The 12,324-nt window shown below is 33.8% G+C and overlaps 3 protein-coding genes across 6 annotated transcripts in view; all 3 read left to right on the top strand.

The window, feature by feature from the left end:
• Positions 1–390: 390 nt before the first annotated feature.
• Positions 391–3,483, top strand: LOC135848664 (uncharacterized). Its single transcript, XM_065368622.1, has 4 exons — positions 391–641; positions 762–920; positions 1,077–1,415; positions 1,514–3,483. Exons 1-4 carry the CDS (start codon positions 539–541, stop codon positions 3,349–3,351), a joined length of 2,439 nt encoding a protein of 812 aa, XP_065224694.1. The 5' UTR covers positions 391–538; the 3' UTR covers positions 3,352–3,483.
• A 498-nt stretch (positions 3,484–3,981) lies between these two features.
• Dlc90F (dynein light chain 90F) lies at positions 3,982–4,959 on the top strand. Its single transcript, XM_065368636.1, has 3 exons — positions 3,982–4,213; positions 4,401–4,566; positions 4,641–4,959. Exons 1-3 carry the CDS (start codon positions 4,193–4,195, stop codon positions 4,787–4,789), a joined length of 336 nt encoding a protein of 111 aa, XP_065224708.1. The 5' UTR covers positions 3,982–4,192; the 3' UTR covers positions 4,790–4,959.
• Positions 4,960–5,380: 421 nt separating this feature from the next.
• Positions 5,381–12,324, top strand: part of LOC135848662 (uncharacterized) — a 54,758-nt gene continuing 47,814 nt past the window's right edge. The window contains exons 1-2 of one of the 4 annotated variants that reach the window (XM_065368619.1): positions 10,622–10,771; positions 11,903–12,087. In XM_065368619.1, the coding sequence (XP_065224691.1) occupies positions 12,004–12,087 (84 nt within the window). In that variant the 5' untranslated portion in view covers positions 10,622–10,771; positions 11,903–12,003. Of the gene's footprint in view, positions 5,826–7,741; positions 7,880–10,621; positions 10,772–11,899; positions 12,088–12,324 lie in introns of those variants that run through there. The other 3 variants (XM_065368620.1, XM_065368617.1, XM_065368621.1) reach the window with 3 other exon arrangements.

Here is a 12,324-nt window from a genome sequence, read left to right on the forward strand (position 1 = left end):
AAAAAAATTTTCAGGATCTGGCGGGGATCGATCTCTAGACCTTCCGCGCTGTTATCCATTTCTTTCACCACTCAGCCATCGACGCTGCTTGCCGGATAGCGTTTTCGTTCGGTATACAAGCTGGCAAACAGCGACGAAAACTACCCCCCCACGCGCGCGTATACATGTACGCGTACGCGCTCGCAACTAGCAAAAAAGAACGAATCTGCACTGATACTTCATTGTTATGTTCCATGAACGTGGTGAGTATAGACCATCTCTTACTATATCCTTTATTTGTGTGTGGGGAATGCGTTTTCATTGGTCGGAGTAAAATCCAGTTTTGCGGCGGCTAGCAATGACTGAAGGCAGGATGGCTCTGGTTTTTTTTTTCATCGGTGACGTCTCTGTTTCACGCTCTTTTTGCTGTTGTTGCTATTCGACTTGTTATCTATAACGACATAAACTTTTTTCACCTGTGTTATCTTCTTAGTTCTTGTTTACCTGATCTGTGCTCATACACCTGTAATTAATTTATCTCACATGTTTGAAAATCGAGATGGAACGTGTTTTTTTCTCCTGTGCTGATTGCGGCTCACAATACCACTTCAAAAATAGCTTAGTGAAACATATAAAGAAGCAGCACCTCGCTGTTTCCTCTGGTAAAAAATACTCTTTTCTCTTGCTCTCGTATAGTTCTCATATGGTTCTCATATGAAATTACGATTAGAAATTAATAAACTGAAACAATTGTCAAATAATAAATAAAATATTTTTCTTAGGTAATCGAGCTAATAAAAACTACAAGAAAAAGGAAAGCAGAATTATTTGTGCATGTTGCAATAAGCGATTCAATTTTTTTCGTCAATATTTTGAACACCTCAGAGATGCCCATGAAATTAACATTGAGAAAGAAACAGAAAGATTCTCTAATGAAGAAGGTTTGTCAACATTTTAACTTCTATATTCTACAATTCAGTCTTTCTTCAGTAAAATTGTGACGAGAAAACATATATTGATACATTCTGTTGAAAAATAAAAATCATATGTATTGATCTCATTCAATAAAATTATTCATTTCGATATCTTTTTGTCAGGTTTTGAAGCCTGGAAAAAAAGTAAGGAAACTGAAACAGCGTCTCAATTCGTGAAAGATTTTCAAGCAAAGAAGCAGAAAAGCGGTGACTCAGTAAGCTGGTATCATTGCCATCGTTCATTCAATTTTCGGTTACATCGTAAGGCTGGATTTGTTTCAACTAAGAAGAAAACTAAAAATCTCGGAACAAATAAGTTGAATTTTACTTGTCCAGCTCACTTCAAACTGATTCGTAAACAAGATGGCAATTTAATAGTAGAATTTTACAAAACTCACATTGGCCATGAATGTGAAGTACAGCGAATGCGTTTGCATTCTGATGATCGTTATACTATTGCAGGTAAATTTTACACATTTTCGTATTCAAAGTTGAAAGTTCACAAAATCATTGGTTTGTTTCAAGTTTGATTCAAAAGTTACCTTGCTTTTTCTGTGCAGGAAAATTAAATCTTGGTGTTCCAGCTACTCACATACTGGCAAATATTCGTAATAGTTCGTCAGATAATTTTGAAGAAGATGAAAAGCTAACTCGACTGCATCTAACAACGAAAAAAGATATCCGAAATATAGCTACAAGTTTTGATATCAATAATCCGCTTCAAAAGCACAGCATTGATTTTCAAAGCGTTGAACTATTTTGTTTGAAAATGCAAAAGATGGAAGAAGGTAACCCCATTCTTTTCTATAAGAAGCAAGGAGAATCGTCAGATGTATTGAAAGATGAAGATTTCGCATTGGTTTTCTGCTCAAAATTTCAAAGAAGAATGCTTACAAAATTTGGCCATAAAGCAATTTGTATAGATGGTACCCACGGAACAAATGGTTACAAATTTCAATTGTATACAATTATTGTGTTGGATGAATGGGACGAAGGAATACCTGTGGCATTCGCTATTTCTAACCGAGAAGATGAAGACTTTTTCAAGATTTTTTTTGAATCTCTGAAAAGTGAAGTAGGAGATATCAGTACAGAATTATTCATGAGTGATGATGCTTCAGCTTTCTATAATGCCTGGGTCAAAGTTATGGGAAAACCTAAACAAAAGTTACTTTGCTTATGGCACGTTCACAAAAATTGGACTACTAACAAAACTAAAATAAAGAAAGAAAAACGCAAAGAAGTAATGAAAGATCTATCCGCAATTGCTGAGGAGTTGGACCCTGAAAATTTTAAAAACGAATTCGAAAACTTTATCAAGCAGTTGGAGAATGATCCGGACACCGTAGCTTTTGCCGCTTATATACGAAGAGCTTATTACAACAACATGCATTCATGGGCAAGATGTTTTCGAAAACATGTACCTATTCAAACGAATATGAATCTTGAAGCTTTTCATAGAGCTTTGAAATATGATTACCTCGGAGGAGTAAAATGTTCTCGCATTGATAAACTGCTTTATGCGTTAATGTCTGTTGTTAGAGATAAACGCTATCAAAGAGTGATTAAAAAAACGAAGAAAACTCCTTACAAAAATATTTCAAAAATCATTCAAAGTCACCAGAACAGTGCTAATATTGATGATATACGGATCCACAACAACGAAAATACTTGGATTGTCAAGAATAAATACGTAGTTCATCGAATAACAAATGTTATTTCAGCTTGCTGTCAAAGAATATGTAAATCTTGTAATATATGCGTTCATATGTTCACTTGCTCATGTTACAATAATGCAGTGGATTACAATATCTGTAAACATATTCATGCCTGTGCAGCAAAATTTTTCACTCTACCTGCAGTAGACGAAGATCAAGTCATTGAAGTTGAAGAAATTGTCATCACTCCATCTCAACTCAATTTTGAACTTACTGAACCAGACCTTGAACTTACTTCATCACAACGTAATATTGGTCCATTTCAAGCAGAATTAGAAGCTGATGTTCAGGTGGAGTCTTCTTGTTTAAGAACAGATGCCGAAATAAAAAATGAAATTCATTTGAAGAATGAATTGATACAAGGCTTGATAATTCGCAATTTACCCGTTGACAAGGGAGAAGAAATGATAAAATTACAAGATAGAATAATTTCTTTGTATAACACATATTCTGACTATTCGTTTGCTAAAAAGCGTGTTGAATCTGGTAAAATAGAAAAGCAGACCTTCTATCCAACTCGAAAAAGTACAGCAAAGCCAAAACAGAAGTTTCCTCGAATCTCTACTGCAGCAAGAGAACTAATCCAAAAAGGTTTTCAACAAGGAACAGATGAAGTAGTTCATGTGCACAATGAATTAGATCATGTTTATCACAACTCCACTACCACTAGTGATAACTAAAAAATTATGTACGTAATAATTTGATTTCCAGTGTGCTAAGCTGTTCTAATTTTTTAATCGTTCATGTTTGTTTAATTCGATTACTAGTGTGCTAAGTTGTTCCACTTTTGGAATCGTTTATTTTAGTCTTAATTTGATTTTCCAGTGTGCTGAGTTGTTCCAATTTTTTAATCGTTCATGTTTGTCTAATTCGATTACTAGTGTGCTAAGTTGTTCCACTTTTAGATCGTTTATTTTAGTCTTGATTCGATTTTCCAGTGTGCTGAGTTGTTCCAATTTTTTAATCGTTAGTCTTATTAATATTTAGTTTACTGCTTCAATATTTACGAAAAAAAAAAAACAAAAAAAATACAAAACTACAATAACGTAGATTTTCAATTTCAAACACCAAACAGCAGAAAAAGATAAAAAAAAACCATCACAGAAAGAGCAGTGATGTCATAAAGCAAAAAGAGCGTGAAACAGTGACGTCACCGATGAAAAAAAAAACCAGAGCCATCCTGCCTTCAGTCATTGCTGCGGCGGCTAACGATTAGTAATAGCAAGGTCCAAAAAATTCAGGTTGGTAGGATTGAAATTGGTTACCTACTTTTCAAATCTTTATGTAAAATTTTCAACCACAAAGCCAACAAAGTTTTTCCAGTCAAATTTTTCAAAAAGTTCGAAGATCGAAGCAAAAATTCGGAAAAGTTGAAAACACAAAATTTTCCGTCATAAAAAATTCAGTGAAATTACCTTTATTTTCAAAGTTTGATCAATAATAATACAACCAAACTCTTGTATATTTAAATGTTCTACTTGAAGCTTTGCTACCGAGTGTTCTAAAGTTCGAACTTTCGCTATGGAGGAGGTAGATGAACAAGTAAGTTGAACCAGTTCAACATATTTTTTGTTTCCTCAACATTAGAAGATTAATGTTTCCATCATGTTTGAACATATCGGTAGATATTTATTGGAAATGAGAAATTGTAGGAAAACTTCAATGTGGCAGCTTATATAATGAAACCCCATACAGCTATGTACTAACGTATAATAATCATATTTTTCAGAACTTGTTCGTCGTGGATGAGGTGAGCAGTATTATTAAACAATCCATTGAAGATGCCATAGGAGGTAATACCTACCAGCAAAATAAAGTCAATATGTGGACCACTCAAGTAGTCGAATCATGCTTACAAGCTTTAACCAAATTGAATAAACCTTTCAAGTATATAGGTAATTGAAACTTTATGTACTGTTTATTCGTTTCTATCCATCATCTCTTACATTATACATTTTTGTTTCAACAGTCACTTCTACTATAATGCAAAAAAATGGAGCTGGATTACATTCTGCGAGCTCTTGTTACTGGGATAACAATACAGATGGAAGTTGTACTGTGAGATGGGAGAATAAAACAATGTATTGTATCGTATCCGTCTTTGGTCTCGCTATTTAAGTATGTGCCTAGAAGAGCTACTCGGTATCCCTATGTTTTAAAATTATGAATTTATCTGTAATGATACGCAGCACGATATCACCTTTTACTTATTTATTTGCGCTAATGTAAATACCTTTATTCGTATTAATGTTTATATATTTTTTTAATAAATTGAATTGAATTAATTACTCGATGTGGTCGTTTTTCACGGTTAGAGTTTTCTAATCTGCTCGTATGAGATTAGAAATCAATCCACATCGAAAAGTAATCAATTTAAGCATTTTCTCTCCTATCGAAGATGGTGTTAGTTTTACGTAGGAGTAATTTAATTATTGCAGATTGTTTTTAACCGTATCCTAAAAAACATGATTTTTATGTGTTAACTACTAAGTCTGAAATCACGGTCCTTATCTCGGATATGGTTTCACGAAACATTGAATGTTTCCAAATATTTTAAAAAATCGACGATTAATTCAGTCAATACCATATGCCTAACATCATGGCTAAAAATAAAAATAGGAAAAAGAAGGAAACCGAGAACTTGACCACGCTGATGCACCGCAATACTATACGGACAAACGCGCGTATAATTCGAGTCTAAGCGGAGGGATTAATCCACCGCGTATCGTCTTCGACTATACAGAGAGGAACGGAATAAGTGAACAGTTTTATTGATCGAGGAAAGCCTATGAAAGGTGAGGCGGTATCGAAACGTTGGCACCGTTCATATGCGTTGCGCGAGAAACTCAATGCGAAGCAAGAATCGTTTATACTCTCATTTCGGTTTCCCTCAGTTTGGTGTTCGCGTTCCACGGTACACAGCTGGTCGCACTTTTTCGCAAATTTTTCCTCCATTTTTCGGCAGCAATGACGGATTGCTGTGCATGCAAATCGGAGGATACTGAAGGTGCCTGGGCACATGGGGTCGGCGACTAGTCATCGCCAATCTCCTACCGAACCCAACGCCACCGCCGCCTCCTCAGAAGACGAAGAAGAACAAGACCACGGTATTCAAGTGGACGTCAAATCGCCCAAGGAATTGGTGTTTGTTATGGTAAGCACTCTCTAGATACGTTCACTTGTTTGATGAAGCAGCGGTGTGATTAACCTGACAAAGAGTTTTTTCGCTAGTAGTTTCAGTTTCACTATCTCGAGTTTTCCTTTGACGGATACGTTTCCGTTCAGCCTTATACATTGGCTACTTTGGTGGTTGTTTTAATTGAAAAAAATGGCTGCCATTATTACAAAGGAGTATCCAGTTATTCATTTAAATGATTCAATGATCTGATATTAAAGCTATCCTAGGTCGTTGTCGTATTCTTCACTTCGAAATATTATCATAATTTCTAACATCATGTTGAATAGGTAAACTATGGCGATATGCGAATTGCCAACAGTTAGTTAGGTAATGTCAAAAAACTCTCTGTCAAAATCATATACCCAACTATACATTTATATCAAGTTTTTCCCTGGTCCATTCATGAAATAATCGTTTCGAAGGTAATTTTCATAATTGAATTTATAATATTACCATACCTACTTCAAAATGCACACAACGCTTCATTTACACTTCATACTTTTAAATAATACTCATAATTAATTAATAATTACTTCTGTAAATTAAATTTTCATCGCATGAATGCCTAAATTTTGCATGACATTCGTCGGCACTTTCGTCGTGCAAATTTTCTCTCTTCGTTTTTAGTTTCAATTACGGGTTACGTACACGATGGTACCTTATTAAGGTTTATTGTTTAGCTTGATTAGCTGAAACATGTGGCTCGATATTTATTTATAGCCTAGGAAAATAAATTCCTAGTTAGAATTTAGAATTAGCTGAAGACTCGAGTGTGAGTAAGATTCTATTTTATTGTTGAGTTCCGTTTCAAATGGAAAAGTTGTGGTGGAAAATTTGATGATAAAGTTGGATGTACCTACTTATGTACTTTGGAGAAATCATGCGATGAAGTACTCAGATTTTCGATCTTAACGATGGAGTCATAGATCATATCTTGCCATGTGATACACATGTCCTTAAACTGTCTGCAAGTATAATGAATGAGTTCAGTGCCCTGTACGAATAAATATCCAATATAGGTATATTGAACGTTGAAGACGATAGGTACCTGTGAATATTCTGTAATTGCTTTGGAGAAATCCTACCTACACTTGAATCCATCTCTTATTAGATTATTTGAATCGTCCATCTTTGTATACAAATATAGATAGGTACATAGATATTTAATGTTGGAATATTAACGAGAAATGAAAAATGTTAAATATATTCGCACTATAAGTACGTGTAATACGAAATACAATAGGCAATTTTTGTCCATCCTTGACATTCTTATAGAAGCAGATAACACATTTCTCATCGTTTAGCAATTTCATTTGCTGAAAATTTTTCAAATTGCTTCCACTACACATCGTAAAACATGTAGACTTTCTTTAAACGATGAGTTGATAGAGGTATTCAAAATGCATTTTAAAATGTAGCTCGATTGGAAAAAGTATTGGGTGACGAGTTGAATACCATTTCGCATACAATGACGATAATGTCTGTTGAAGTGCCCTCTTCTGAGTAGTTTTAATTGCTTTAAGCCTATATGATCGCATGTCCCATCAAGTTATAGACTTGTAATTTCTGAAGGAAAAAAACGTGTACTTATAAAAAGCATTTTCACTCCATTCACTTTTCGTTTAGTTCGCCCGAATCGCTGACACCCATTAGTCAGAGAATCTGAAACGACATTCGATCAATTTCCAACTTGAAAATTCTCCAGCCAATATACGCGTGCATTCTTTTACGAACTTACTGTAGTGTACTATCATCTCAAGTTTCCTATAGTGTGCTACGCGATGCTCTCAAGTGTAAATATTATTAGTGACGTTTTTTCATTTCATTAATTAATCGAAATATTTTACAAACTTTTGTGTCACACACATGCATTTAGAAATGATCTTCGGTGTCAAGAAGTGTCGCGTTGTCGTGTAGTTCGTTACGTCTGCATTTTCATATTATCGAATGATATTTTTTTTATCTATTAAATATGCTATAGTTTTATAGAGATATCGTTTAACATGACGCATATAAATAGAAAAAATGTGGTAAGTTGGAAAAAATTTCTTATTCGTTTTACCTACCTACTCGCCCAATAGGTACCTGACTGAATTTTTGCACCGCTTAAGACTAAAAATTCTAAGTAGGCAAACTTTCAGCAGTCACGCGATATTTCCCATTCCCATCACACGCTAATGGTAAAATTTTTACATAGTAAATGTTCACAAAGATGGTATTATTTCTATCCCTCCTTTCTTGGAAATTCAACTATGCATTATTATGTGTAATTTATAAGGGTAGGTAATCGTAAAATCTTAGTTGTCCTGTGAGTTCAGCTAATGTAAAAGTGTTAGTAGGTAATGCTCGGTAATAAATAATCGTACAAGCACTAACTTCAAATTACCTAATAATTTTTTTTGCAATAACCAAGTGTGCTGTATTATCGATTGATAAGATTTTTGAATTTTTCAATTTGAGCGTGAGAAGTTGATTAGATAAGAGTTTAGAGCCTACGAAATTGTCGCGATTTTGGTAGGATTTGAGTGACAGATACTGTACTTATGCATTTGACCTTATCAATTCGTCATTGAATGGTAACATTTGAAATCAGAAATGTTGTCAATGAAGTGTCAAGTGCGTGGCAGGAATCACTGCACGACATGGAAATGGAAAAGATGGACTACCTACTTCTAGAGACTACCTAAAATACTAAAGCTCTTTACTAAATACAGGGTGCCCAGAAATATCGTGAACCCCAAGGCCCAAAGAAAGTTTTTTATTAAAAATATAGGTTGGCAACATGAAATAGATGCATATGATTGGTGGAATGTTATCATCTCAGTCTAACAACCAATCATGTGCTATCATTATTATCATTCACTGTGACCAATACCGAAATATTTAGTAGAAAACTTTGTTAGGGGTTCACGATATTTCTGGAGATTTCTGGACACCCTGTATGATGATAAGATTGCGAAAAGTTCACACCAACTGTGTTAGAACTTATCATTCTTACTCGTATCAATTATCATTTAGGCACTTGGGATCATGATTTTCATTTTCTGGATCTTTGATTAATGATTACCGAGGTGAAATGATTGGATCTAGGGAATGTCTAGATTTAATCAGATCATAGTCATATCAAAGTTTTAATCGGAGATCTGATTGGACCTGATCAGATCCAATCATTTTCCCTCAGGTAGGTATCCGATATCTTTCATGACCTTTTGGGATTGCTCATCGCACCTTTCTATGGAGAAACATGCGAACACACTCTACAATATTGTTAATCTTACCTATGTTTATCTAGGTCTACGCTTACTTGAAAATTTTGTGTGGCATCCGCAATAAAATAGAGATATTTCGTTTCACGCCTTTGCGACGGGAATAGGAATTTTTAAAATGAAAAACAAGGATCAGAAATACATCAAAGTCTATACCTTACCTTCCTATCCTAATGAAAAAGTTGAAAATGAACGGACATTTTAACGACATCCTTTCACAATGCTATATACTGATGACAAATCATGAAGCCAAACAATTGTTCTCGTGTTTCATTAATTCAGTGCGAAACTCGTACTTTATTCATTCTTTTTGGCGTTCTCTTTCTTTATTACAGTATAGATACAATACATTTATTAACTCTTCCAACGTGGCATCTAATATATTGGAATTCTTGTCAAAATATTTGAGAAATTCTAAAGGTGTAGGTATATTGCATTGGTGTAACATTGATATTTGTCTTCTTCATACCTTTATCACCAATTTAATCTTCGTTTTTGGCCTTTGGGGTCCGTAACAAAAGCATGTAGGTAGGTATACATATGTATGGTTGGAAGGAATTCTAAAAATACCTACGTAAAAATAGAAATATGCGCAAAAGTCAAAATCAAAATGACATTTTGAAGTCTTTCAAGTAGTATGTCTATGTAGGTATCAGAAATTCATTAATTTTAAATTGAATTGTAAAGTACCTAATTATCCTTACACCGCAAATTTTTTTGCTTTGAAAATTGGACTAAGTTTGGAATAAATTTTCGTACAATTATAGCTGTAATTTTCTGCGATTGAAAACATGAGGACTTGAGTATTTTCACCCCAGGCGCCTGTCTGTGTATGCTTACCTACTCCTTATACCTGTAGAGTTTCTCAATGGCCTTCATCTTGGTCGGATTTCAATGTTTTCGTGTATAAATATAAATAGATATAGAGAGATTCGCATGCATGTGTAGTAAATAAACCACTGTATGAGCAACAATACTAATTATATAATTATCCGTATAACACCACACTATAGCCTACGAGTGATAAATATTAGTTACTGAAAAACGAAAGACAAAATAACGCTGTGATTTTTTCGGCGCTGTGTTGGCTATCATGAAATATTTCTGCTCGCTTCTATGTTAATTTTTAAAAAAGTCAGCGTAAATTGTTAAACAATTAACTCGTTTACATTTGAATACTAATTTGATTTTTCGAGACGTAAAATTCTTCGCAGTAGCAATAAGAAAAAAGTTTTATAAAATTTCGTAAAATTTTAAATTTCTGTATGTAGGTATATACGCCGGTGTGTGTATGATAGGATAACCTTGTGACACTGTTATCTGAAATTTTGTATGTGTGATTTTCGCTAATAAATCTGTATTATATTCCGCTATTTAGATTTTATATTATCGACGCATGTACTTAATTTATCAAAATAACCCTTCGATTTTGCTCTATTTACGTCATAGTATAATATGTTTTTATTCGTAAAATGATAACTGTGCTGACTTTTGAATTTCACGATCGTAATATAAACTTTGTAAATTAATCGTGGATTGTGCGGTTTCGTTTGTGCTTTGAGTCGTCGAAAATCTTGATTTTTTGTCGAATGTACGGTGGCTTTCTTTCGGTAAGCTTAATCACAACTGTACGATGACGAGATTCAATTTCAAAGTGTAATGTACCTACCTATGTAGTAGACTACCTATAAGTGCATTTTACAAAAAAATTAAAATCTAGCTAAAGATTGAATTTGAATTATGTGTAAATTTTCTGGCGAAAAGCATAAGAGCAACATGTTATTGCTAGGTTATTTAAAAGGTCAAAATTCCAATTGTAATGTCGGTCGTCTCAACGTTATTTTGTTGAATTCACAAAAATATTTATTCGGATGTCTTGATTGAAACGTTGATTTTTACAGCACGTATTAAAATCGATCCTTAATAAGTGCCTATAACTCCTGCAAAGTACAAAAATTTAATATAAGTACTGAACTGAAGTTGAATTGAAGGGTGAAGTAAACACCTTAGCAAAAACACAAATTTTCATATCAAAGTTTCAAAATTATTACTGCTGAACGACGACCGTATTAATTAAAACGAATAATTATGCGCGCGTTTTTGATGTTAAAATAGCCCAAAACACGCATTACGGAAGCACCCACCAGGAGTCTATCCATTTCCAGGTACCCTGTACAGCAAAAGGAATCAATGAACTCTTTCATAAACCCATCCTCTTCACCCCTTTTCCACTGATCACCGTTCCGCGTTACAAAATAATGCGAGTCTTTTCCACCCAAAATTTTCGTTCAAATATCTGGTATTAATTTGTAAAAAAATCGATATTTTTTACTCGTACTTAAAGCATAAAAAATTTACCTGACCTTGAAAATTTTTAAAAATTTCGTATTTTTTCCGGTGCCAAAAAAACAAAAAAAAATTGCGCAAAGTTCAATAAAACACAACAATACGCGCTACGTTCAAATGGTATTCTGGTAAAACCAGTTTTCATTCAGTTTGGTGTAGTGTTCCGGTTTACGAATACAGTGTTGCTTAAACATTACAGAGAACATATTCGTTCCGATAACCCAATTTTATGGCTTCTCTAACAATAACGTATAATTTCTAGCATTCTTATAATCAGTACAAAATTATGCGTTCATCAGGTCTGAAAAAAAAATACTCCGTTGGTTATAAATTTATTCATTTTTGTCGATTTTATACCTTACCTATACGAGTTTTTCCAAAATTGACCGATGTTTTCGTACAGTTGTGATTGGTACATGCATGTTTTTTCGCTAATAGCAGTTGAACTTATCATAAACACAAAATAATGAAACCGACCACAATATATCGTAACGTATCAAGTATAATTTCACTATGATGTGTTTTTTCATTTAAATTATGTGATGAATTATTATTTGGATTTCTATTCGACCCAAACCAAAGCTTACGAGAATTATTGGAGGCATATTCGCAGCCTTCCAGCTGAAGTAAGTTTTTTTTTTACATGGAAATTGAAATCACACTCATCGGTGTCATAGATTTATTTTTTTGGGAGTTAAATTATCATTAATAGCTGTCATAACACATGAACTTCGATGAACCAAGACGTATTAAAACATCAATCCTTTCATCGTCTAATTAACACGTGATTTAATGTACAACGAATTTCAAGTTCTAGTAAATATTCATGTTGTATAGTATTATTGTATAGGTATTGTAACTAA

Source organism: Planococcus citri, chromosome 5, assembly GCF_950023065.1.
Source record: "Planococcus citri chromosome 5, ihPlaCitr1.1, whole genome shotgun sequence".
NCBI classification, from domain to species: Eukaryota; Metazoa; Arthropoda; class Insecta; order Hemiptera; family Pseudococcidae; genus Planococcus; species Planococcus citri.